Source organism: Empidonax traillii, unplaced genomic scaffold (assembly GCF_003031625.1).
Source record: "Empidonax traillii isolate 1590-97213 ecotype Southwest subspecies unplaced genomic scaffold, ASM303162v1 scaffold247:size2371522, whole genome shotgun sequence".
In the NCBI taxonomy this organism is placed as follows: domain Eukaryota; kingdom Metazoa; phylum Chordata; class Aves; order Passeriformes; family Tyrannidae; genus Empidonax; species Empidonax traillii.
Genome location: NW_020955440.1, coordinates 327,992 through 355,509, shown reverse-complemented (window position 1 = coordinate 355,509; position 27,518 = coordinate 327,992). Strand labels below are relative to the sequence as shown.

The 27,518-nt window shown below is 38.6% G+C and overlaps 1 protein-coding gene across 1 annotated transcript in view; it reads left to right on the top strand.

Annotated features, from left to right (window-relative positions):
* The first annotated feature begins 923 nt into the window (after positions 1-923).
* Positions 924-27,518, top strand: part of COG3 (component of oligomeric golgi complex 3) — a 28,529-nt gene continuing 1,934 nt past the window's right edge. Inside the window, exons 1-21 of the mRNA XM_027888886.1 lie at positions 924-1,091; positions 3,164-3,310; positions 3,850-3,911; positions 4,941-5,106; positions 5,920-5,994; positions 6,116-6,208; positions 6,505-6,630; positions 8,865-8,945; positions 9,157-9,200; positions 9,404-9,530; positions 10,018-10,109; positions 12,643-12,782; positions 13,979-14,139; positions 16,433-16,538; positions 18,245-18,369; positions 19,984-20,073; positions 21,897-22,017; positions 24,289-24,377; positions 24,477-24,611; positions 25,756-25,831; positions 27,267-27,394. Of these exons, the coding sequence (XP_027744687.1) occupies positions 924-1,091; positions 3,164-3,310; positions 3,850-3,911; positions 4,941-5,106; positions 5,920-5,994; positions 6,116-6,208; positions 6,505-6,630; positions 8,865-8,945; positions 9,157-9,200; positions 9,404-9,530; positions 10,018-10,109; positions 12,643-12,782; positions 13,979-14,139; positions 16,433-16,538; positions 18,245-18,369; positions 19,984-20,073; positions 21,897-22,017; positions 24,289-24,377; positions 24,477-24,611; positions 25,756-25,831; positions 27,267-27,394 (2,352 nt within the window). The remainder of the gene's footprint in view (positions 1,092-3,163; positions 3,311-3,849; positions 3,912-4,940; positions 5,107-5,919; positions 5,995-6,115; positions 6,209-6,504; positions 6,631-8,864; positions 8,946-9,156; positions 9,201-9,403; positions 9,531-10,017; positions 10,110-12,642; positions 12,783-13,978; positions 14,140-16,432; positions 16,539-18,244; positions 18,370-19,983; positions 20,074-21,896; positions 22,018-24,288; positions 24,378-24,476; positions 24,612-25,755; positions 25,832-27,266; positions 27,395-27,518) is intronic.

The window sequence follows — 27,518 nt, the reverse complement described above, 5'->3', positions numbered from 1 at the left end:
GAGTGTGCTGAACATGAGCCAGCAGTGTGCCCAGGTGGCCAAGAAGACCAATGACATCCTGGCCTATATCAGAAATAGTGTGCCCAGTAGGACTAAGGAAATGATTGTCCCCCTGTACTCAGCACTGGTGAGGCTGCACCTTGAGTGCTGTGTTCAGTTCTGGGCCCCTCAATGCAGGCAGGACATTGAAGTTCTGCAGTGTGTTCAGAGAAGGTCAACAGAGCTGGTGAAGCGTCTGGAGCATGAGTTGTATGAGGAGAGGCTGAGGGAGCTGTGGTGTTTAGCCTGGAGAAGAGGAGGCTCAGGGGAGACCTCATTGCTCTCTCTACATCTTCCTGAAAGGAGGTTGTAGCCAGGTGAGGGTTGGTCTCTTCTCCCCGGTGACAGGATAAGATGACAGAGTCTTAAGCTGTGCCAGGGGAGATTTAGATTGGGCGTTAGGAAGAATTTCCTCAGAGAAAGGGTGATTAGACATTGGAATGGACTGCCCAGGGAGGTGGTGGGGTCACCATCCCTGCAGGTGTTAAAGGAAAGATTGGACGTGACATTCAGTGCCATGGTCTGGTTGACACGGTGGTGTTCGGTCACAGGTTGGACTCGATGATCTCAGAGGTCTTTTCCATCATTTGTTGAGATCCTGCAGACCGACTCGGGAGCGCGGTGATGCCGCAGCCAACCCCGCAGTCCTCCCCGCCGCCAAGGGGCGCCATCCCGGCCGGCCGCTCCTCCCTGACGCGCTTCTTCCCGCCGTGAATGACGCCACTGCTGCGCGACGCGGCGCGACGCGCGCCGAGCCTCCCCCGGAAGCGCCGCCCCGCTCCCGGCGTTCCGCCCCGCTCCCGGCCCCGCTCCCGGCCCGGCCTGGCCCCGCTCCTGGCCCCGCCGCCGGCAGCAGCGGCAGCAGCAGCACCGGCAGCAGCAGCATGTTGGAGCCGCCGCCCGCGGAGCCGCCGCCCGCGGGCAGGGACGTGCGGGACCGTCTCAGTCTGTGGGACCGCCGCCCGCAGCCCACCGCGCCGCTAAGCGACCGCCAGACCGAGTCGGTGCTGGAGCTGAAGGCGGCGGCCGAGAACCTGCCGGTGCCGCCCGAGGTGAGGCGGCGGCGCCGCCCGGCCCGGGGAGGTGGCGAGAGGGCGGGGGCGGCGACGGTGCCACGTCGCCAGGCCTGCCCGGCCCGGCCGGCGGGGCCTGCGGGGCCGCCGCTCCCCGGGGCTCGGGGGCTCAGAAGCGTTTCGCGTTCTGGGTTGTCCCGGCAGTTGCAGTCGGGAGGGCTCGCCCTTCCTGCCTCCTTCCCGGGGCGCCTCATACCCACTGCCCGCCCCAGGTCGCAGGGTTTGTAGGCAGCGGTGGCAGCTTTCCCCTGAGCATCCCCGTGCCTGCCCTCGCTGCGTCCCTCAGCTCACCGAAGTTTGCCCTCTCGGAATTGAGAGCTTTAGTCGTGGAGCTACGTTCTTTTGGTCCTTTTAGTGTGATCCTCATCAGTTCATAGCTGCTGGCGCCAGTGTTACTTCCTGGTACGACTTGCAGGCGATCCAGCGAGGGTGTAAAGCCTGGAATAGCGGTGAAAAGCTTAATAATTTGTCAACACCACAGAGGATGTGGTCTCCCGCTCAGTTGTAGAATAATGAACTCTGACAAAGTGCTTATTTGTGAATACTCCCTTGTTCACAAATGGAAGTGGAATGGAACGTTTGCATTCCTTGTCTATGCTTTTCATGAGAGGCTTTGTATTTGAAGATGCAGTGCCATAGAATCAAGAAAGTTGGCTCTCAGCAAGTGTCAGAAAGCTCTAAATAGCAAAGGGGGAGTGTAAAGCAATTCCTACCAGAAATGCAGCTGTTTTATTTCATTCTTCCTGGTTTCTTTTCTTGTGTAATTGTATGCAAAAAGTAAATATTGGCAGGCATCCAAAATGATTGTAGCAGGATGTGCTGCTGTCACAGGATGTTCTTGAGGATCTAAACCAGCTTTGCAATAGGGCAGGTACCGTATTTGGTAGTCAGGACGATGGTGATACCAAGACATTGAATTCTTCAGTGGATTGGGACAGTGGTGTCTTAACTGTTCTGGGAAATCAGGGTCTGATGGATTTACCTATTTCTCAGTAGTAGACATGAGAGAAACCCTGGCTCCACTCCTAGAGTCCTGCCTATTTTAAAAGGCAAGGAAGAGAGGTGTGTGCAAGTTGAACAATATACAACAATCTGTCATTTCTCAAATAGTTGAAATCCTGAATGTTCTTTCTTTATGGACTAATATTGCCAGGCAGTGATTATTTTACTAAGCAAGTCGTTTTCTAGAGAGATACCAATTTGTATTTTAAGTGGTGTTTTCTGTTTGTACCTTACTGATGTTTTCAGCAATTGAAAACATCCAGCTCGTCATGTTATTTAAAGAGACTATTACATTAAATAAATGTATGTAACAGTATTTGTCTTCTTGAATTTCTTCCATGTAAACTAATTAATAGTCTCTGGTCATAATTAAATACAATTTATCTCATGTTACTTTTATTCCCATCTTTTTCTCACTTAAAATAATTGTGGCTAAAAAATAATTCCCATTTAGCAGAGCTATTCCTTTTCTTCTGAATGAATTCTGGCAGTGTTAAGTCTTGAATTTTACTTGAGCAGAAAAATCTGACAATTCCCATGTGATGGTGTTGCCAGGTACCATGGACAATAGGTTTGCTTTTTTTTTTTTTTTTTTTTGCTTCTGTGTCAGTTCTGAGTTCTTATGCTCTCAGGTACTTTTGTAGTGCCTCTCTCTGGGTTAGAACCAGTTATACTGGAAAATAAAATGTAGCTTATCAACGTCAGATACATGTACCTTCAGTTTCTGTTCTTAGACAAACATGTACTTACGTAAAATGCTGTACAGTGTTTTCTGACTTTAACTTAAAATAAAATTGTTAGGTGTTTCTGAATGAATAGGTGGTTAGTTGTTGGTGTAATGGTTGGACTCGATGATCTTCGAGATCTTTTCTAGCCATACTGATTCTTCGATAATCATATTGATAGATAAATGTCCCCTGCATTTGTTTCTTCAAAAGTAGATGCCTGTAATTTTCTCATCTTGTTGCTTTGGATTGTGTTGTAGTTGAGCTGCATGTACTAATTCTCTGTGAGTTCTCTAACTAAAGCTTTTGGGGTTTTGTGAGTAGCTTCCAATTGAGGATATGTGCAGCCTGACGTCCCAGTCACTACCTGTTATGCTGACGGCTGCGGTGCCAGAATCCACAGAGGATGTCCTTTTGAAAGGGTTTGCAGCACTGGGGATGGAGGATGAAAGAATTGAAACAGCACAGCAGGTAAGTGATGCTGAATAACCTCCAAGATGCCGTAATCTTTGGAGAATTACGTTAGTTTCTGTGTCTCTCACTTAGCTTTTGGTGGGTTTGCTAAATTTTAGGGCTGTTTTCAAGAAGCATAAGGGGGAACTTGGGGTGGAAAAATTGTTAAAATTCCAGCTTTTAAGTGACAGATACTTTTCCCATTTGGAGTAGAGTCCTATGTGAGAGTAAGGCACCTCTTCAGTAAGGTGGTGTTACTCTTAATGTAGAATGTCCTGCACCCTCCCCACTTTCTAGTGTGACATCTTTGTTCTTTTGCAAATAAAACCAGATGACATTCAGTCTTTCCCATTTTAATTTAGTGAAAGCATAGAATAGAATGTTTCAGTTAGAAGAGACCTACAGTGAGGAATTTGTTTCCTTTATTAATAGTTGAGTTCTGAAACAGCTCTGTTTTTAACAAAAGGTCATCTTCATTTCATAGATCATAGATTGGATTTTTTTTTAATTGATTGCATGTGGTACCTATATTGTTCACACCATAAAATCTCTTCTAGTTCTTCTCCTGGTTTGCTCAGGTGCAAACTCAGATGGATCAAGATGACGGTGCCAAGTATAGGTATGTGCTCTTCCTCAGTTCCTTTCACTATAAGCAGTTCAAACCTCGAAGGACTTCACCTTGTCCATTTATGTCAGCCCGTGTTCAGATTTGGCTGGGGGGAAAATGGGTGACTGTGTTGGAGCAGCTGAAGCTTTCCAAGGCAGTGTGACTCACTCCCATCCTGAAGGCCATTGCCCTTGTGGCAGAGTAGTTAAAGGGGATGCAGATTTCCTTCTGAACTGCCCAGTATATTAAGACAGATGGAAATTAGTTGTGGCGTACAGACAGGGCTATAGACGAATACAGTCCAAGTTTTCCCATGCTTTTTCAACTGCTGCTGCCATTGGAATGGCATCCTCTGAGGGTGAGACTGTGTAAGCAGATGTGGCTGGTAGTCATTTCTGCTCTCACCATTTGGCTCACCAGTGACTATGGCTGTGATCCTGTATCTGCATTCCCTGCATTCCTTGACACTTTTTGCTCAACTCCAGTTTGGAGGCTTGTCATTCTCATCTGTTTTTGCCTGACTTTCCCATCAGGCTCTGAAGAACCCCTTCCCACTGACTTTGACATTTACTCCTTGAGAGTCTGAAGTACAGCTGAATGGCTTAGCTAAATCTGCTGATGGCTTTTTTTGAAACTGGCTTGTGTTTTGAGACTTTACAAACTTGCCCTTGGCTGCAAAGAGATGCTCCTTTATTTCCTCTTCTGTTTTTTATCTGCTTTTCTTTGGGCTGTTTCTTCTTCTTTTGCTCTGACATTTGAGGGCACATGACTTTTCTTAAAAGCAGAGGGTTAGGCATATACTAAGCCCAAGATCAGATCATGAGGAACCTAAAAAGGGTAGCAGCCTTGCTATTCCAAACTCTTTAGCTCTGTTATTCTGCGGTCCATGAAACATCTGCTTATTGTGCACTCTTGCTTTATGCAAGCGATCTTTTATTCCTAGAGAGGGAAAGGTGGTGGCAGTGTCCCTGCAGGCAGCTGGATTTGCAAATACAGAAAGGGAAATTTTACTTCTGTTATCTGTTGATTCTCTTTTTCTAGACAGATGAGGGATTACTTGTCTGGCTTTCAGGAGCAGTGTGATGCTATCTTGGATGATGTGAATAGTGCCCTTCAGCACCTGGAGTCACTGCAAAAACAGTATCTTTTTGTGTCCACAAAGACAGGAACACTGCATGAGGCCTGTGAACAGCTTTTGAAAGAGCAGGTAATCTTTGATGGGAGGATTACTAGAAACTTAAAAGACATCTTAACAAGTTTCTTTTTCTCTGGCAGGGAAAACTTGTGAACTGTAGTTACAATCTTTCCATTTGCTTTGGACCTCATTTTTCGGGTGTGCTTCACCTGTACTTAGGGTGTCAGGCTCTGCAGTAGAATGTTCAGTATGTGTCAATATATGCTTTAATCAAGAAAGATAGCTAGCTGAGATCAGCTTTTTTAACTGATGCCTGACAAGTGCAAACTGTATTGAGATTAATTTACAGAAGTATTATGTAAGAATCACTTATAGAAGTATTTTATGTTGTCACAAGGAGAAAGATCTTTTAAAGTTGCAAGCTTATTTCCCAGATACTTTCTTTCCCCTTGTGAACTGCTCCAACAGTGATAATATGAACGTGTATTTTTAGTAAGACTGGATAAGGGAGAACTTTTTTAAGACTCCAATCCTAAAATGCAGGATTTCTACTATTCTCTTTAATACTGATGGCAGCGTTGCTCTTTGTATGCAATAGTGCCTGTGGAGTACTGACAAACCTGTAGAATATATTTTCTTAAATACACTACTGAGAGTTATGTGTCATTTTCTGGTAAGAGAGAGCAAGAGAGCACTATTGTATTCTGCATCTTTTGTTGTACTTCATTAGTTGCAAGTTATCTAGGACTGTTTAACAGTGGTGTGTGCTGAGGGCTGAAAGGGAGGTTGAATAATTTTATATGTATATTTCTAGATATATACAAATATATATTTAAACTACCTGCTGGGATGATGATATTCTTTTATTTGTTGTTTTTTTAATAGTCAGAACTTGTTGACCTGGCTGAAAACATTCAGCAGAAACTTTCTTACTTTAACGAGCTGGAAAACATAAACACTGTAAGTAATATTTTACTGTTAATCATCTTAGAAAATGAAAGCATACCAATCTTTTGAACTTTGTCGCCAACAATAACGTGTTTGGATTCCATACAATGATATCTTGTCTTGTTTTCCAAAGAAATTGAATTCCCCTACGCTGTCCGTGAACAGTGAAGGATTCATTCCCATGCTGGCTAAGCTTGATGATTGTATTGCGTATATTTCATCACATGTAAGTAATTCTGTATTAGTTTCAACTAAATCTTCAAAACTGTGTGTTTGTACTATTTTTGTGGGGTTTTTCCTATAAAAACTTCTCTTTGCCAAATACACTTAGAAGTCAAATATGGTTTATAAACTTAGGAAATATTTACTGAATATTCTTACTATCCTTTTAATTTTTATAAAATATTGCTTTTAGTTGGTACAATCTAGCATTTCTAGCTAGTTATAAGGGTATATGGAGTTTTGATAAATTTTTGACTTACTGTTTCTGTTTAAAACCGTTTTTTTTTTTATTTCTTTCAGCCAAATTTTAAAGACTATCCTGTATATTTGAACAAGTTTAAGCAATGCCTTTCTAAAGCTATGCACCTTATCAAGACATACACTGTGAATACACTACAGAACCTCACAACCCAGTTAATGAAAAGGGTAAGAGTGAATCAGGAAGTGGTAACTTGAGCTGTACTGAAATGTGTATTGTAACACTATACAGTTTTCTTCTATTTTTAAAAATATTTTAAGGGTGGAAGGCGTCAGCAGGTTTTTGTGAAAATAGGTCGGTGCTATGGTGTTTCTTTAGGTTGTCCAATTTTCAGCCAAAAATAAGAGAGACCTAGTGATCCAAAAGATTTCAAAATAGTAATGATTAAAAGATCATGGAATTTGAAGGTGAAGTAGCTAAATTGATGTAGGTGAGCAGTAACCTTAGTGAAAGCCAGGGATGGATAAATAGCTGTGGTAGAGCAGCAGTATCCAACTGGCCAGACAGTTTGCTTCCCTGGACCAGCATGTTCACTGCAGCTCTGAATCAGCTGCAGTGCACGTTGCTGTCTCTGTTGCCAAATGAGGAGGGTACACAAGAGAAATAGGGGACTATGGGGGTCTGTTTTGGAGATGAATTGCTTTGGAGACAGAGAGAGGTTGCAGGGAATACTTGGAAAAAGTATACAGGAGCTGGGTGCTATAGGATGAGAATTGTTAAAGCACAACTCTTGAGTTTGTGCCGTGACCGTTTCAGTATTATATTCCAGTAATTTTTTGGGTACTCTTGCTTATCTAAATATTTCTTTTTTTTCTGCAGTGGTTTGTGTAGCTGCAGAGAACAACTGTGACAGGTTCCTCCTAGTTTTGCCAGTGTCTTTTGTTTTGCTTTTAAATGTTGACAGTGATACTAGAGTGTTCCAGGGAAAAGTTAGGTATTTTCTCTCACTCATTCTGGTGAGATTTAAGCATAAAGGTGAGTAGGGAGGTTTTTTGCTTTCACTAAAATGTTGCTAGTTGTGTATTATAATATTTTGGCAGAGGAGAAAGGAGAGAGGAATGTCTCTTTCTACCCACTTTGATTCTTCAAATAATTGTCATGTGCTTTGTGCTCAGTCCTATTACAGGCAAACTTGGTGTCCTGAGGGATAACCAGTGAAACTGAAAGGTGCTAGAATTGAGAATTGACAGACTTAGATGAAGGGGATTTTAGTGTTCATGGAAACTTGCAAAAGAATACTACTGGAGTGAAGATCTCGGTTAACTAGCATTGAACATCTTTCATGTTTGGTACAAAACTAGGTTTTATTATAAAAAAAGGTATCACAGCTTGGTTTGATGCCAGTGGATTGCTATGACTGAGCTGAATTTAAGGAGAATTAAACATCTCTAATAAGAATAATGTTTACAGAGAGAAGTGTGTAACTGGATTTCTGGATTTGAATTGCCACTTTGGAGTTTTAAGTCAGAAAGGATATCTCTTGTAGGAGTCAGATGACCTCTTTCTTCCGACGTACATGGGGACTTTGTGGATGTTCTGCATATTTCTCTGAAACATCTAGTGCCTGCTTCTGCTAGAAGTGCAGTACTGAAACAGTGGTTTTTAGTCGAGATTTCCTGTTGCAACAAATCAAGAGGCCTTGTCAGGGCTGTAAAGGGACTGATGAGATCTGGATGTTCTTTGTTGTTACTCACATGTGAATGTTTTGGGATTTTGCTCTGTGTTTATAAATGGGTGATCAGGTTGCTCATAGGGATGACAGCAGGAGGTGGGAAAGGTGGAAGCATTTTCCTGTCCCTGCCATGTTTCAAAAGGCAGCTATTTGCTTTTCTCTGTGTCATCAGTAGGGATAAGGGGAAGAAAACTTCTTTAGTGGCTAAATTGGATCTCTGCTCTGCTTCATTAGTGCTAGAATTTGTCTAAGTTCGAGCTCTGCCCATCTGGGTTGGGGGCCTGCAGGGAGCTGCCTCAACACTTGATATTCCAGTTAGAGCTTGAATGCAAGCTGAAACTTAGTTTCTCTGCCCTGGGACTGGCAGGTAAAAGGGAAATTCTGTTCCATTGTAGTACTATAGATTAAGGACCAACAATCAGTGCTACTGTGGCAGGTCCAGAGAGAATTGTTGTCTCTAATGGAGAATGTCATAATTACTGAAAATGTTACTTTTGCTGTAGAGGCTGTTAGTTGAAACTTTTGTTTTGGGTTTTGTTCTTCCATCTGACTTTGAATTCTGAAGCCAGCATGTCTTTCTTGGTGGGAGGTGGCAAAGAGCTATTCCATTGGCAGTATAAGCATAAAGAACCAAGACCCTGTTTTAGAGCCTAATTATCTTGGCCATTATAAACTAGAAGCCAAATATAGTAGTTTGCTGTCTAATCCATTACTCATTTTTTCTTTCAGGATCCTTCAGCTGTGCCAAATTCTGACAATGCCTTCACGCTATTTTATGTAAAATTCAGAGCAGCTGCTCCCAAAGTCAGAGTAAGTAGGCTGGTGACTAACTTTTGAAAAAGAACTTATGAAAATGGGGTTAGAATTTATTAGTGTAAATGCTAGGATTGCATATTGTGCGAGTGTGAATATCCAAAGATTGTATAATTTGTCCATGGAAAAATACTGCAAGCAGTTTTCTAATTATTACAGAAAAATAATGTACTAATAATACTTTTTCCTTTTTTTTTTTTTTGAGTAGACTCTAATTGAACAAGTAGAGCAAAGATCTGAAAAAATGCCAGAGTGAGTATGTCTACATAATATGTCTTCAACAACTTTAAGTCTTGAAAATATTTACTTTAAAGTACTGTTAAACACATTATTCATTTAAAAGAAAGTTTTAAAAATCATAATTATATAGGCTTAAAAGAGGGTATTAGAATGCATTTTATGTGTACCGGAAAATGATCTTCAGGATGCAGCTTCTGTTCTAATTTCTTGGATAGGTATCAACAAGTTCTCAATGAAATCCATCAATGTTACCTCGACCAGAGGGAGCTCTTGCTTGGTCCAAGTATCGCTAGCACTGTTACAGAATTAACCAGTCAGAACAACAGAGATCATTGTGCTCTGGTAGGTAAAGTAGTCTTGTGTTATGTAGTTTTTGTTACATCTTAATCACCTCTACCCCAAGTAAAATGTACTTATTTAATTCAATCATTTACATGTAAAATTGTTGCTGTTGTCTGTGGTTTTGAATAATTAAAATTTTACTAATATTTTCAAGCATTACATGTTTTGTTTCTGTACAAACTCCATCCTGTTACAAACCTCACAAAGGAGGGAGGATTAAAAAAAAAAGACATAAACTGTGGGTACTTAAATTTCAGAAACAAAAAAGGGACAGAGGTTGTACAATGAGCTTTTATTTGTCTAGTGAGATCTTTTCAGTCCATAGAGTTCACCTCATTAATTTTGAATTTTACAAAGCTTCAATTTAATCATAGCTATAATAATAATAAATATGTGATATATAGTTATAATACGTGTAATATCTCTTGTAATACTGATGCAGGAAAAGTAATTTAATAATCAAGTGTTGGTATTTCTGTGAATACAGGTACGAAGTGGTTGTGCCTTTATGGTCCATGTATGCCAGGATGAACACCAGCTTTACAATGAGTTCTTCACAAAACCAACACCAAAACTGGAGTAGGTGGTACATGCTTGTTTTGTTTTACTGCATGTTGTATTTATTTAGTATGCTGTGATTGTATGGGCCATTCACTTAAGTGTGGACTTGATGATCCTTGTGGATCCCTTCCAACTCAGAGTATTTTGTGAAATCTGTGAATATAGCAGAGAATATTATATGGCAGATAGGACTGTGTTGAAGTGGTTTGGTAAGAACCAGCAAGAAAAAAACCCAACCTAATCACTTTATGCATCAGAAGTTTGTTTCCTTTTTCTTCTAGCAAAGCGAATAGTTTACATTCTCTATAAATAATCTGTGCAAGTGCTCCGTAGATAGTCTGAAAGAGATAAAGACACTCAGCTACTTTGAAAATACCTGTAGAAGTTTACAGTGCTACAGCTCTCAGTTGTTTTTGTGCATTCTCTATGCCCGTGGTTTGCACAGCCAGTTGCAGAAGTACTTTTTATTTGCTTCAGTGTAAAATTAAGCTGATGAACTCCAGCTATTTTTCATCAAGGATTTAGTTAGTGAGCTGCCCTTTCTGTCAGAGAATATTTGTGTGCTGCCCATGTATGGGCTAAACTGAAGGCAGGGTAGTGAATGCCTGACTAGAGCAGAATCTGTGTCTACTCTGCCCAGATCTAGGAGAGGGATAGGATGTTGCTACACATAGTAATTGCGTTGTAAAAGTATTGTAAGTTTTTTACAACACACCTGCAATATTAGAGCAGTTGAATAGATTTACACCCCTTTTACAATTTGCTGTTACGTTTTAATGATATTTAATTTTGAAATTTGTGTTGGTCATATTCCCTTATTGTGAATTTAATAAAAATGTATTTCTATTAATATAACCGAGACACTAGTTTTGAGTGTTATAATGTCTTAAATTGAGTGCAGTTTGAGTTGAATAAGTGTGTAACCTGGAAAAAATATTGCCCGCTACCCTACCCATCCCCTAAAGGTAAAGGAAAACCAAACCACGTAAAGCCACACTAGAGATAAGCTACAGTGCCAGAGTAGTACCAGTCCTTCTCTTTCCTGAGAAAGTGGTTTCATGTGGGACGTGCTCAGAATTTGAGTTGACTTTACTAAATTGCCTTCAGAGTTTAGCTCTCTCAGTCCAAATCCTCAAGTGTATATATCCCTAATTGAAATTAGTGTAAAATGTTCATACAGAAATTTCATCACTAGTGCTATTTCACATCAAGTATCTGAATAGACTTCTGATTATTTTTGAATCTTGGTGGAAAGTAGTTACCTCATTTCCTGAGAACTTGCTTCCTCTTTTTTGCCTACGTCTAAATAAAGTACTTTAAGAAAAACATTTCAAGTAGTAACTATTTCATTAGGTTTCTCTTAGCATAATAAAGAGCCTCTTTGTTTTTTCTGAAGTGCTGAGGTGCTCTGAAGGTATAACAGCCAGGTATCTATGTGCAGATAAAAGAGTTTACGAAAAATCTAGCCAAGACTAGAGTTCTGAGTGTTGTATTATAATAATAATAATATAATAATAAGGCTGGTGAAACTTTCTCCTTTCTTTTTGCTTTTAACATGGAGTTACTGTTTTACCAAGTTGCTTGTAATGCTATGGGATGCAGAGGAAGAGACATTCAAAATGCTTCTTCTGTGATTATTCTTTTGTGAGCATTTTTGTTCCCTCTCTGAGAGGAACAGAAGTGTCCTTGTCCTGTTGATAGACATTCTTTGTGAGTTAAAAAAAAAAAAAAGTTCAATAAACTCAACATCTTTATCACACTGTAGATATTTAAATACTCTTGGTGTTTATATTTCCAAGTCTAACTGGGGATTTACTTGCATTTTCAGCTACTGCTCATTGCATTATTGCTTAATCTGTGATTAGTGAAGGGAGCATTGAGAATAGCAAAAATGTCTAGAGTGGGTGCTACTGGTGTTTTAACCAAGATATGCATCACTTTCAACGTGAAAGAAAAAAATAAATTGAAGTGGGATTTCTGGTGTTTAATATTGCATTGATATCAGAACTTTAGTTAGACTGAAAGTGTGCTCTGCAGCGTTGGTAGTTGTTACAGAAAACGTTACCAAGCTCTCCTCCTGCGTCCCTTTTCATGTCCTCCTGGTTCTAATAAACTGCTGAGTGCTTGGTATCAGATGAACCTTTTCTCAAGGGGAAATTGGGATTAGGATTCTGAGCTCAGCAGGAACATTTCTTCACACGGAAGCCAAGTAAACTGGTTTGCAGTATCTTCCCTTTGGGACAGGTTCAGTTGTTGGTTGGTGTGTATGGGGTTTTGTTTGTCTTTTTTTTTTAATTTTATTTTAAAATTAATTAAAATATGTACCACCATTTTTAAGCAGTTGTTATCCTACATATTTTAAAAGACTTAGTAGAAAATAACAGGTTCATGTTTTAAACAGTCCTTTTTAATGTCTTCTATGGCACTGTGTTGCTTTGTTTCCTCACCCTCATTTCAAAAATCTTTGCTACAAAATAGTCCATGCTAGTGATAAAATTATGTTTTGGTGCTATGCGATCCTGAAAGTATTTTACTTTGTTTTACTTCATAGTGAACTCTTGGAGAAGTTGTGTCTTTCATTGTATGATGTCCTGAGGCCAATGATCATCCATGTCATTCACTTAGAGACGCTTTCTGAACTCTGCGGGATTCTCAAAAATGAGATGCTTGAAGATCATGTACAGAACAATGGTAATTCACAGATGGAAACTGATTGTTTTTAAGTGTCAACTGATAAATTACTTAATTGCATGGCCAAAACAATTCCTAGAAGTTTTTTCTTTCTAGTGTATCTTAACATTACCTCATCTTTGACATTAAGTATGTTTTTTTATTTATAGTAAAGATCTGTATTTAGGGGTCTGTGTATAGCATCGTTTAAATTATTATACTCATTTTAGTCCTGTTTTCTCTAGATTGTACAAATGCAAGGAAACATCCATCTAGTGCATATGCAGGATTGATTTAACTTTTCAAATTAATGAATTGCTTCACTTGGCCCTGCTAATACATCATTCATGTAGAGCTTTCTCCATAATGATGATAGAACAAAGGAATGCAAACTGATTTGTTTCTAAATTCTCCTTCATGTCATGTTTCTCAGATTAGAAACTGTAACTTCAACAGAGGAATTAGGTAGCTGGTGTAGATTTTGTAGCTGTGTAAGTGTTCAGAGCTTAAAGTCTCATAGGGCTGACCTTACCTGGTATTAATAAGACCAGTGCATAATGGAATCCTTTCATAGTCTTAAACTTGCACCTGGCAATAACCAGAAATCACACTAATTTCAACACAGTGTTTCTGAAGCTGTGCCAATAATCATGAAGAACTGCTTACTTTTCTGAAAATATAATTGTAACACTGTTGGGAATGAGTCAAAACTTGCTGACCTAAACTTTTGGCTAATCTTAAGAACTGTCTTCATACTACTTAAATTTGGGCTGATACAATAATTTTTAGGTTGCATGTGAGCTGCTTTGGATCATCTGTTCTGGTAGGTAGCTGAGTTATCCACTCCCAACAGTCACACCACAGGCATTGGCTGTGATAGAACCAAAGCCACCTTGCTTTGTTTTTCTCACTGAAATTCCACTTAATATACCCACGTCTCAAATAATTAGAATGCTTAATTCTGACAAGGCCTCTGATGTAATCAGTGTGAGGTTGAATTTTCAGAGTCTAATGAAAATTTGGGGAGCTAAAGCAACTGCATCATGGAGTTCAGTAATTCCTTGTTTGTCACAAATTTGTCTGCGTGCTGCTGTTCCAAAAATAATCTGACTTCATCTGCAGCAAGCAGGTTTTTGACAGTTCTGTATGTGATACTTCCAACTTTTGTTTCTATTAGCTGGTTTTGTAATTAAAATATTTGTGCCTTTCTTTGTCAGCTGAACAACTGGGTGCATTTGCAGCTGGTGTCAAGCAGATGTTAGAAGATGTACAAGAGCGTCTTGTCTATAGGACGCATATTTACATTCAGACTGATATCACAGGCTACAAGCCTGCTCCGGGCGATCTTGCTTATCCTGACAAGTTGGAAATGATGGAGGTATAGCATCAGCTTTTTTATTGTCCTTGATTGGTTTTCTTTTTATATGTAGTGTACACAGTTCTGCAGTACAGTGCTTTACAGCCAGGGTTTTCCAGTTCTTAGATGTATTTAGTATTACTGTCATTATCAAATTGGCACCTGCTGATTAAATTATGACCCTAAAATTTTTATTTACACCTATAAGTAGTAGGTATTACTGGTGTATTTTTTAGTTGAACTGGAGGTGAAGAGTAGCTTTAGACAGTCACAGCTGCAAGTTTGTTTTCAGAATTACCAGTCAACTAATGTTTGGTAGGTATGTCTGCGCGCTTGTTCAGGCAGTGTAAGGGGAGACTTTGCTTGCCACTTCAGATAACTTAACAATTTCCAGTAGGATTTTTCAGGTTCTTATCAGTATTAACCATTTTTGTAGTCATTCCAAGACCTTTAAGTCAATGTTCCTGTTGAAATGGATCAAACTAATTTTTCTTACTTTAAAAGGTTAATACTAAATTGATGAAAGATTTCAAAATGAAGCAACTCACAGAAATAAAAAAGTGATCAATGAGAAACTTGAAAGTAGTTTTTGACTAGAGCAAATGCATTTGATGTGCAACTGAAGGATAGCATTGCGTGGAAGCAGTAAAGCATAGTAAAGATTCCCCCCTCAGGTAACAGTTGCCCTTCACTTCATAAGGCGAGGCCCCAGCTGTCAAAGGATTGAGTTGACTGAGAACGGCAGTTCCAACGTCGACTGGCAGGATCCAGATTTTATTGCTCTATTCTGTTTTCCATCTAGCTACCAGAATAGGTGGTGGTGCTTAGAAAATTGTAGGACTTATTTCTAGCTGACCACTTGGTAGAGAAGCTGTTGTTTGACTTCAGAATCGGAACATTACTTATCTAAACACAGAAGCTTTACAGCTATATATATATAGCTGTAATACATATCTATCTATATATATTTTGCTGTGGGCTGAAAGAAATGAACGTTGTACCTTACTGTGCTCAATTCTTGAGCAAACAGACAAAACACAGTGAGAAACTTGTTAGCAGTGAACTTAACATTGCTATGACATTGCCTTTATACATGTCTAAAGCTTTTATTATGCTACAGTTTATGCTTTGATGATTACAAGGGACATGCATACGGTTTTAGGAAAGCATTTACAAACCCTAAAGCTAGTGAGTTTTCTGAATACATGCTCTTTTGAACTGAAAGTTTAAGGACTAATAAGCGTTTGAAGACAAAGCAAAAATAGTAACTGAGAAGTCCACCACATGTCACTAAATGGGATCCCTCCATTCAGAACAACTATGGATCAGAAGATTTACTAGTATAACTGTTAGGAGTGCAGGTTTGTTTAGTTGGTTTGGGGTCTTTTATTATTTATTTATTGTGTTGCTAAAATTGTGTGTATAGAATTGGATTAAAAAATGATTGTGAGACCATTTTCATGTTAGCTGTAACTTCTCTAGGCAAGTAATGCTGCTACTTGATCTATGTGGGGCCCTATTTTCTAACACAGGTCCTATGGCCCTTCAGCTAGAAAGTTCATTCCAAATTGAGAAATTATGCTGCTGTCCTCATAAGACTCCAGTTGCCTGGTCTGAGATTCGTTTTGCTACTTGATTGCTTTTAAACCTCAAAACCTTACTATTTAGAGAGACCTTCTGTCTTAGTAAATTAATTATTAAAATGTTAAAAGCATAAGGCAGAAATATTTCTTGTGCTGTTCTGCTCAAATATTAATGCAGTTCTTTGCCCATTCTTGCTGCCTCTTGTTGCTTTGAAGCAGACCAAGTAGTGAAAAATGTTGAAGCATGGAAATGTTGAGTAATGTTAGAGGAAAACTTTTGGCTGAACTCCTGCAGGGAATAAACTAGAGAGTACTTTCAGGCCATCTGCACATATCATTTATGGAAATGAAGCCATCACAAAAATTATCTGTATAAAATCCAAGTGAGTGTTGAATTGAGTTCCCCCATTTTGAGCTTCTCTTTCTAGGTAGCTTCATAGGTTATTGTTGTTTAGAGATCAGTAAAAAAAAGGAAAAATGGAAGGAACAGTGCTTTACACAGATCTGTGTAGTATTTGTGAATTTTAATTGACATTTCAAGGTTTCTGCCACTGTTTTGGAAACATCTGTCTATTTCTTCTAAATGTCTTTGAAACACTGGGATCTGAGTGTACCTGACTTCTTTTGCAATTTACTGTGCTTTCCTCTGTTGTAACCAAAGCAATGTAAGGCTGCTTGAATAAAGGAGAAAAAAAAAATACTCTAATGTTACTGTGTATCTTTCTTTGCAGCAAATTGCACAGAGTTTGAAAGAGGAACAGAAGAAGCTGCCATCTGAAGCTTCATTTTCAGATGTTCGGCTAGAAGATCCCGAGTCCTGCAGTTTAATTAAATCTGGTATGAAATACATCTCATATTGTCAGATTAATGCATAAAGCTCATGGGGAGTAAGCATTGAATTGAACCATTTGTGAGAAACTTGCATGTATCTTCAAGGTAAACTTGTCTCAAAGTTGTTAGCTTTTTATTTTTTGTGAGAAACAGCTTAATCTTATTCTTTTGGTGGCATTTCTTTGTGCTTGCAGTGCAGTCCATTATGTGAAGCAGCTACTTTTGCAGCCAACAGCATCTGCTCTACTTCATATGAATTCTCTATTGCAAAGTAGCCCTGCCATCAAGATGTGTACTTGAGGATGCTTCTTACTGCTAGCTGTGCTCTGTGACCCATGTGTCTGTAAATTACAGTTAACTGAAATCAAATTCCATGGAATATGGTGGTTTTGATGCCAGTCATTTGAGTGTTACAGATTTTTAAATTATTGTCTAAGATCCATTAAGAATTTCTCCTTTTTTTTTAACCATTGTTCAGAACGGTACATTATTTTTAACAGCAACGTCTTTGTCATCTCTTTATCAGTTGTTTCTCATATTGTTTTTGGTTATGTGGTATTTTCTTGCCGTTGGCTTGGGGCTTGGAAGGCCTGCCAAAGTCTTTCTGGCTGTTTCCAGCTGAACTCCACAAAACCTATTGAGAATGGAGTTCATCTTACTTCAAGGCAGGTGTATGGAATTTGCAAGTCCTGTAAATCTGATGTGCATTCAGGAAATGGAAGGAACCTATAAGGTGTAATTTGAAGATATGTGTCTAAGATAATTGGGATTATTTGCCCTTGAAAGGTGCCTCTCTTCCATTTCAGTGCCTGCAGAAGCAGTTGAAAAATAGCCTAGTAACCTCAAACTGATCTTACAGGCTTTCCAATTAATGTGACAATAAATTTATAGTTGCAAAAGGTAGAATAATATTGCGGAATTATTTTCACACTGATCACATAAACACAAGTGCTTTTTCCATCATCAGCTAAAACTTTAAACATTTTGCTTTTTTCTAATGGTTGCTAATGGAAATCAGAGTTCTGATGCTATTGATTCAGCTGTTTCCCAGCTTGATTTAAGGACAAAATGAAAATAATACAGACTTCTGTCTGTCAGGTGTTGTGAAAATCCATTTTGAGCATACAGAATTATTACAAAAGTTATTCAGGAGGAACACTTTTTTTATGTTTGCAACAACTTAGTGAAAAAATTGCTTTCTTACCATTATTTTTACAGTTTCTTAACATGAGGTTTAAACCTTGTATTTTCTGCAACTGTTTAATCAATGTAGGATTATCCCCAGTAAAACAGAAAACAGGAAGTAAAATAAATGGATTTTTTTTCCCCTGAACACAGGGGAAAAAATAGAGTTCCTGTAATTCTATGATCTCTAACTTTTTTTTCCCTTTTTTTCTGCTATGCTATTTTTTTCAGTAATTGTTTGATCATTTCAGTTGTTCAGCTGAGTGGGAAGTGTGTGTCATTGGAGACATGCCTGTAAAAGTAAGGGGTTGAGCTGGGCCACCCCTGAAAGCAAATTCATGTCTTTTACAGTCATGTGCTCTATTCACATCAGAAATCTAGTACTGACCTGCTCAGAAGGGAAAAAAAAATTAGCCTGTTTCAGTAAAATAAAATGTCTTATTACTGTGTAGTCAGTATAAGTGCAGTTGATCTTAGTCTGCTTTGGTTGAGCAAGTTTCTCATGTGTGTATTTTGTTTTTAAACAGGTTCAGCTGAATCCCTTAATCCCAGGCACCAGACCACGATTTCACCAGCAGATCTGCATGGAATGTGGTATCCTACTGTCAGAAGGACTCTAGTGTGTCTCTCCAAACTGTATAGATGTATAGATGTATGCAAAAATTTCTTTATCTAGTTTTTTTAAGTGAAGTGATGAAGTGTGGATAGCACCATGTCTAAATATTTTAATATAAATTCTGAATGGACAATCACTGGCCTCTTATCTCTTAGTCTTTTTGCTGCTATCTTTGTGTAAAACAGGAGAACTGAAAAATGTAGGTCATCATTTTCAAGACAGTTTTGTACTTGTAGAATTAGAAAAATGGCACTGATTTGTACATCTATTGCTTTTACTATTACAGAAATAGTTCATTGTCTGATGTTCAAGATACTGGTCACACCAAAGTTGAGGAGTGAATAGGACAAGAAAGAATAGAAAGTTCTGGGTCAATTCTAGAGAATGATTTTATTGCTGGAATTACTGGGTGAATGTATTTCTTTGTGCTTTGCAGGACATCAGACAAGGTGATGTTTCTGGTCTTAAAAATGATGACTCTACTACTTCTATATTTTGGAAATGTTCTGAAATTTTTTTTTGTGGCACATCTTTTCAAGTTCCAAAATGTAGGAGACATTTCCGTAATTTAAGATAGTAACATGTCTAACAGAAACAAAAGCAGTGTTTACACATATTTGAGACTTGCCCATTAGAATCTGTTTTATTATCTCTCACCTAATAGCATAAAAGGCTAATAAGTCTCTGAGGAAAATTTTCTGTATGTGTTGTATCTTTATTAGATACATACAGTGCATTTCAAAATACTTTTTATGGGTGTTATTTGAAACTGCTACCTAGATGCTGCTGCTTAAAAAGAAGCTGGAAAATCTGAATGCTTTATTGCTTAAAATATCGATCTCATTAAAGATAGATGAGTATTTGCCTTTCTTCTCAGCTAGACCTTTGGAGATGAGGTCGGGTTTATGTTGTTTGCAAGGCTCATTTATAGTGTGTCTGCACAGAGAATCACTCATTTTTCCCGTGAGGTACTTTAGCAGAACTAGTGCCCCTTGCGGGCACCCTGTAGATAGGAGAAGTCATGAATGAAGTGGCACTGGCAAGTCTTGGGGCAGTCAGGGTTGTCATGTACTGCACTGCAGTGCTGGTGGAGACGAGCTGTGTTCCTACAGCTGCTTCAGCCATGGGATGGAGTTGCTGCAGCTTATTGAGTTACTCCGTGTCACCCGGGCCGTGGCAGCTGTCATGTTTGTTTACTAACCTGTCGCAAACGTGAGGTAATTTGAATTTGCTTGAGGTTAAACTCGCGCGAATGATCTTGCGTCTGCTGCAGGTATAACTTGCACGCACAACACAGGTAGTTACCCTGGCACACAAAGTGTCTGGTCAGGTTACCCAGCAAACATCGTTCGTGCTGGTAGCTCTGAGTGCGCGAGGTGTCAGTCACCATGTCACTCCCCGGGTGCCAATTCAGAGCTGGAGGGTAAGCAGGGTGTGCTCAAGAGTGCGCCTGTATCCAGCCTGAGTGCTTGTAGCAGCCTTTTGTGTCACGCCATCCTGTCTTACTGCATGTAGACAACATGTCTGTAGCTTGTTGATCTAGAGGTTTGTATGCTGGTAAGCACATTGTTCACAAACTGCAACTCTTTAAAATTCTGCCTAAGCTTTGCTAACACATTTTTTGTTGGTCTGATGTCCTCTTCCCCGCAGAGGGCAGTGTTTCAGGGATTATCGCAAGAGGCCTTATCTGCCTGCATCCAGTCGCTGCTGGGAGCTGCTGATTCCATCAGCAAAAACAAGGTCAGAATCTGTGGTATGTTTTCCAAACCTCTTCCCCTCCACCCTGTGTATATCTAAAGTCATGAAGCAGTTGTTCAGAATTCTATTGAAATCCTAGTCAAACCATGTTGCTCTGCCCCCAGAGACCTGACGGATTTGCCAGCTCTTAGTTATGGTTAATGTATTGCAAAGCAAAGATAATGATTCACATGCTAGCCTCTCTGAAAATGAGAAATACAGGTCGTAGCAATCATGTTTACAAGCTGCTCTAACTCACGGGAATCCAATGAAGTGATGTCTAAAGAAAAATTTCTACTAGAGGACTCTGCTCCCTGTGTTTACTTTCACTGTCTATTACTCTTTTTCTCTGTCTCCATTGTTTGTTTGAACTTTCAAAAGTCTTTCTAACTGTTACATTCACTGGGAAGATTTTCTAAGTATTCTCTGCTCAGAGCTGTATTATCACAAGATCTGATCTGATGCATTGCTCAGAATTCAGTGCAGATTCATCAAGTCACTTTAACTTAGAGTGTTAGTTTAAGTAGTTGGAGTAAACTTTATTTTTTCCTGTCACAATTCCTTTAATACAAATACTGCAGTAATTGATAATTCTTAACAGCCAGGAAGTGAATTAAAAAAAAAAAAGTCTTAGTAGGCTAAAATTGTTGGATTTTTATAAGCAGTAAATATTTAGTAATGAAAAGTTTTAGTTGTGAAGAGCTGTTTTGAAGTATTTGAGTGCCCTTTGTAAAATACCTGTTAAACATAGTATCTTTAAAAAGGAATTCAAACTGCATTTCCTTTAGTTTGAGCAGGTAACTATTGCCTATGTAATTGATTCAGTATTTTGCAGTTAAATATCCATTGCAATGCTGTGTTCAGCATTAACTTAAACGTATTATGAAGAATGAAACTTATCCTGCTGTTGGCCCAGAACTAGGATCTGTACCACTTTGTTCTTGATGCATGTTAATTTAACATTATCTGGTGAAATCCTGCATGTAAGAATTAAAAAACCAAAAAGCCAAAATCAGACAATTCAAGAAGTATTTCCACTACTTACTTTTAGTGACATTTCTGTTTTTTAAAACTGCTTATTTAAATCTGATTTCTCATTTACTGTTTTATTTAACGTTATATAAAGGAAATTTCTCTTCCAGCTTGCAAAAGCAAGTTTGATTTCTTGAGTCCTCCTCCTTTTACCTCAATGAGCCATGGACTTCAAAGAATAAAACCAGCATGCATTATAAAGCACATACCTAAAATGACAAGCAGTGCAAAACATCCTCTTGGTGGTGTGAACTTGGCCTTGTTTTATTCTATCTTTGCTGTACTGTTTAGAAATTAACTAAGCTTTGTGTTTAATGACATGAGAAAAATGCCTTGTAAGGCCTTTGCAGAATAGCACAGTTAATCAAGGTTATTACAGGAACATTAACTGTTTGTGGTTTTTTTTAGTCATCATAGTGATTAAAACAAATATAGAACATCATGTTTTTCAACTATAAATTACATGAATTACATTAAATAATTCCTGGCTCTTAAGAAGAATAAGTTTCTATCTTTCAAAAAGTGGATACCTTTACTTAATGGGGACATTTACTAGTATGTCTGTATAATCTGATTCTTCTAAGAAATGTGAATAAAGTCTGCTTCTGTAGCGCACTGTATTAGGAATAGTACAGAAGTGGAATTTGTTGATCCCAGAGCATAGTTAATGCCACTACAGACTAATGGAAAAAGCTTGTTAACTCATAAAAGCAGAAATGTTGAAACTTTGCTCTTCATCTAATTGTTTGGGGATTTTTTTACATGTAATGCATGTTCTTTCTCTTCTGCTGTAGACCCAGGTTGATGGACAACTTTTCTTAATAAAACACCTTTTGATTCTTCGAGAACAAATTGCTCCTTTCCACACTGATTTCACCATTAAGGAAATTTCCCTGGACCTCAAGAAAACTAGAGGTACTGAACAGTTGCTGGCGACAGAATGGGATGGGATTGTCCTCCCTTAATGTGCCAGCGAAAGTTCTGGGTTTATTTTATGTTCACTTGCAATGACCTATATGCTTTTTCTAATCTCTTGCTTTGTTCTTAGCTTCTCTGAAAAAACCCCAAAACCACTGTCTTACACGGGGCAATTCAAGATGTATCTAACAAATTCTTTTTTGTTTGTTTGTTTGCTTTTTGCTGCTGACCTAACTTATTTATCCGGTCCTTTTTAAGAACGGCTAAGTAACCTACATTTCTATTGCACAGATATGTCTTTCCCCTTTTCTGACCCTTTGAAGGAATATCTTTTGCTACTGCTGTTTAGCAGGTGAATTTAACAATACATAGTCAACTTTCCTAGAACAAATCAAGATTTCCTAGACATTTCTGTGAGGTTTTTGTTTTGGAGAGGTTTTCTTCTTTTGCAAGTTCAATGAACAGTATTGTTTAATGGTATTATGTAGCAAGCGTGTTTGTTTTAGGAAGTGAAAATAGAAGTAGTGACCATGGCCATGGTTTTGAAACTGTGCTATGGTTCCTTGGTAAAATGCAGGAAAAAAAGCTCTCAATACAAAAGTGAACTGTCATGCACTTTCCAAGTTTATGAAGATAATGGGAAGAATTACTGGAAGCATGTCAAATTTCTCTCCTTCCATTCCAGAAGAGAAAGCTGAAGAAATAACTTCTCTCTCCTGCTGTCTAATAAGCTGCTCTCTTAACTCTTAAGCAAGCAATTCTTACACTAACTATTTCAGTTGTTGCACTTGAACATCAATGAAACCTCCCCCCTGTTTAGTGGTTTCTAGTTGACTGGAGGTTAAAGGGCAAATATATCCTTTTGGTGTTTTGTCCTGGCTGACACACAAGTTTGTTCTCCATTTTCATGTAATGGAATAAATTTTTGTGCCAGCCAGTGCTTTGCAGATGGTAGTGGTAAGTAATGGAAAACACTTTCTTTATATTGGGTGGTGGCAGTGGTGTTGAAAAGATGTACATGGTGCTTAATTCTTAATGTGGTGTAGCATAGAACAGTAGGGCTTTTGGGATGAGTTGTAGAAGAAAAATAACTAATTAGCTAATGGGCTAATAGGTTTACTGTGTTCTAGCCAAACTTTCTGCAGATAGATTTAAGATTTAATTTGGAATTTATAGACAAAAGAATACTGCTTAATGTAAAAGTCATGTTTTCACCCATTTTTTTTTTTTTTAAGTATTATAAATGTAGAGTTCATGTAACTGAAATATGCAGTGGGAAAAGGGACTTTCTCACTGACTGGCTTATAGACTTCTAATCAAGAGCTTGGGCTGTCTTTGCAATTGGTGAAGTTTCTGGGAAATAATTCAGAGAACAAAAATAATCTTTCTCTGTGGTCTCCCTTAACTGGGTAAGAGTGCAGATTCTTAGTTCAGTGCTAAACCTACATGCCTATGTATTTGGTATTCCCTCTTGATTTAATGCCTGTACAGCACTTCTTTAGCTCTTATGTCTTGTTTCCCTCACATTGTTTTATGCAGCAAGAAGGGCACAGAATTATTTTTGAAAAATAAAAAAGCAGATGGATATGTAGAATGATAAATGAATGACAGTAGGGCAGTAAGCTATACTGAAACTACCAATAATCTTCTTTTTCCCGATTTGACTAAATTTCAGGTTGACAACATCCTGTTAGCACTATAGGAGTAATTTCAGTATCTTGTGTTAATTACTGTTGCTTTTTCTTCTGGGACTTCTGTAGAGAACATAAATATGAATGTCTATCAACCTTGGTGTTTTGTTATTTAGTTCTAACTAAAGCAATTAAGCACAGAGGAAGAAAGTGCCAATTCTAAGTTATTTCATGCAACTGTAATTGGTTTTCCCAGGCAATATGTGCAAAATTCTGCATATTGTTTCTAAATGTTTAACTACATAGCTTATGTAAAAGTCTTTCACTTGTAGGTACAGTAATAAGGAGAGCTTGCACACTTTACATGCTCACAGCACTCCAGTTAATATCAGTAACTTGTTAGTTTCTTGCAGTGTATTTATCTGTTTAGACTGTGCAGCTGTTGGATTCAGGTTTACCAGAGGTACAGTTGAAAACCAGGAAATTAAACTTTGTGTGCTTCTGTGCATGTCCACTCCTAGCAGTGCTGGAATCATTAATGTCACCATTGTAATAATTCGTGCTGGGTGATTAGAGTTCCTAAGTCCTGGAAATGAATCGCATTGACTTACAGTGTGAGTGACTTTCTGATTCACAGATGCAGCATTTAAAATCCTGAATCCCAAGACAGTTTCAAGATTTTTTAGACTGAACAGCAACAACGCCTTGATACAGTTCTTACTGGAGGTAATATGGAGTCTTATCTCATTAGGAAATATTTTGTCATTTAAGTGTTTGGTGATCTCTGGCAAATAAAAAGAAGAGAATTGTTTTCCTCTGTTCAAGGGTACTCCAGAAATCAAAGAACATTATATCGACTCTAAGAAAGATGTAGATCGTCATCTGAAATCAGCTTGTGAGCAGTTTATTCAGCAGCAAACCAAACAGTTTATAGAACAGCTGGAGGAGTTCATGACAAAGGTACAAATGTGTTGTATGTTTGTTAACCTAACTAAAGTACTGGTAGGACAAGGGAATTATTATTTAAATTGGGTATAGGAGAAGCTGTTGGTTCTGTCTGATTAGCTGAAGATGATGTGCTTTCCTTTAAGTTCCAACAACAATTTTCCAGGCATTTTTTGAGATTAATTAAAGGTACATGACATAGTTTGTTTTTAAAAGCAACCCTTGTGCTCTTAGATCAAGAAGCTTTAATGTTCCACTGAGTTGAAACAGGAGCTTTTCTATTTGCAGGAAAATTCCAACCTCGACTGCATTTGTAAGCCTCCAAAAACAATCTTGGGTCACGTGTGTTCTTGAGGGAGGTCTTATAGTATGGCTGTGAAGCGTGTTAAAATTTTCTGTTCTCAGCGTATTTTACACCAGTGAGGTGTTTGCTGAGCAACCTTTCTTTACAAGTTCTGCTTGGGACAGAAATTCCTGGTAAAAGTTGATCAGAAAGATTAAGCATCTTAGGGGATAGAAATGAAAAAGATATCTTTTTACAATACATCTCTTTCTAGAACCTGCTCTAGAGCTCAGGACCACACAGCAGAATCTATTCTGAAAAATTAAGATATGGATCCTTATGTGTTGGGAATAAGGGACATGAGCTTTCAGAAACTGGGGCTACAGCATTGTATGGACAGCAGATATCCCAGCTGCTGATTTTTGAGAATTTAGAAGATTACAGTATTAAATTTACTGATGCCTGTCATGCTGGGGTAGGGGTCAGTGGCATGCCTAAAATATATAGATGGGTAACTGGTGAGACTGATAGATTGTCTCAGTCATCCCAGTGATTCATTGAGAATCTGGGGAGTTTCACTAAGCTGCTTAAGCATAAATCTCTTTTGAGGTTTTGTATCCTTTGGTGCCTAAGCGTCTTTGTAAATTTAATCCCATTTTGAATTTTACTTTCAAGAATTGATCACAGTTGTAATTTTGAATTGCATTTCTGTCACACTGCTTCCCCTGTGTGCTGTTAAGTCAGTTCAGAGAAGAGAAAGAGCAGGGGAGATTCCGTACACTGCAGTATCTGAGAGACTTGTGCAATTTTTACTTGATCACTTTATTGTGAATTCAACTGAAAGAAACATAATTTTGTTGATTTTACTTTTTTCAGGTAGCTGCTTTAAAAACAATGGCCACTCAAGGAGGTCCCAATTACAGCCTATCACAGCAACCTTGGGCACAACCAGGTATTTGCTTTGGTTTATGTTTATGTTACTATTAGAAATCTGAAAAAGTGGCCAGAATAACTTGGACTGTGAGACTGTGATTGATTTTGAAGAATTGAACTGTCTGCCTTTTTTTTGAAAATCCTGCCTTCCATTTTAACCCATGTGCTAGTTTAAATGTCTTTGACCACCTCTCAATCAAAACCTGACAGACTTCAGAATATGTATTTAATTGGTGCAGTAGATAAATGCCTCGAGTATTTCTCAAGCTGTGACTGTTCTTGCATGTAAACAGCATTTCTGCAACTGCATATGGAATCTCCTTAAGGCATTATTTGCTTATATTATGATAAAGCTTTTGCTTTTGTACAAAAGAATGAATCCACCTTGTAGCTTTTATTGTCTGTACATTTGGTACCTGCGTTCTTTACAGTTTTCCTGTCACTGTGCAGAAATGGAATCTTTGTTTTCCTGTTCTTAAGGATTCAAATGTGAATGCTTCATAGGAACATTTGGAGCAGTTTTAGATGTTCCTGGATTGTTTTGCTCTTCACAGTACAAAGTTGTGCTTCTGAGTGAAAAAATCTGATTATTCCAATTCATACATCAGAACCTTCTGTTGCATCATGTTCTTGAAATGCAAAGCCAGCCATATTCATACATAATTCAGTGCTGCTCTGTGGGTCAGACACTCTCAAGGGCTAACTTGAGCTTCTACTTAACATCTCCTGCCTCTTCAGGAGTATTTTTAATGTTTGTTTGGAGATAATTATGTGTGTAGAGGCAGATCTAAGTAGAGCTTCTGCTTTTTCTTGGAGTAATTTGTCTGGGAAGCAGGATTAGGCAAAAAATTTAGATACGGCAGAAACTGAAGGGAGGGTAAAAACAAGAGTGTATTAACTTCAGTACTTTTAAACTGCGAAATTTATGTTTCCCCTGGCCTTTAAGCAACGATCTTGTAAAATCATTAAAATTCCTAGCAATAAAAAAAGAAGGTCTTGTCTGAGAGAGGATTCCTGTCCAGTTGATTCAAAATCCAGATGTCTGTGCAGACATTTCTTCTCACAGAGGTGGCCTGTGGTCAGTAAGGAGAATTTGTGATATTCTGTTCTCCTTATTACCACTGTTTATTTCCCAGCAGCTTTTTTTCCAGGCAGGTTTTCTAGGGGGAAAGCCTACGTAGAACTTTGTTGCTATTGGAAGGCTGTGACTTCAGAAACCTCAGGAGGATGTGGTAGCTTGCAGAAATGGGTTGGATGCATTTTTGGCAGTGTCTGGCACGCTTCAGTCATGTGATGGGTTTGATACTGCACAGCCCAGCCGCCCCCTCTCTTTCTTTCACTCAAACCCATGATAATGGTCAGCCCCAGTAAAATGGAGTTGATTTTCTGGAGTGTAGGTTTCAGCTAGCAGAGCTTCATTTCAGCCTATTAAGCACATTTTCTTTTACTTCCAGCAAAGATCAACGATCTGGTCTCTTCCACTTATAAGACAATAAAAACGAAGCTGCCGTCAACGTTACGAAGCATGTCCTTATATTTGTCCAATAAAGATACAGAATTAATTTTATTTAAGCCAGTCAGGGTGAGTATTGCTGGCATGTTTTTCTGTAGGTGTTTCATGATGATATCTTTAGCTTAGAGAAAAAACCCAAACAGCTGTCCTGCTCACTGCTGTACTCGGCCTATGTAACACACACACATATACT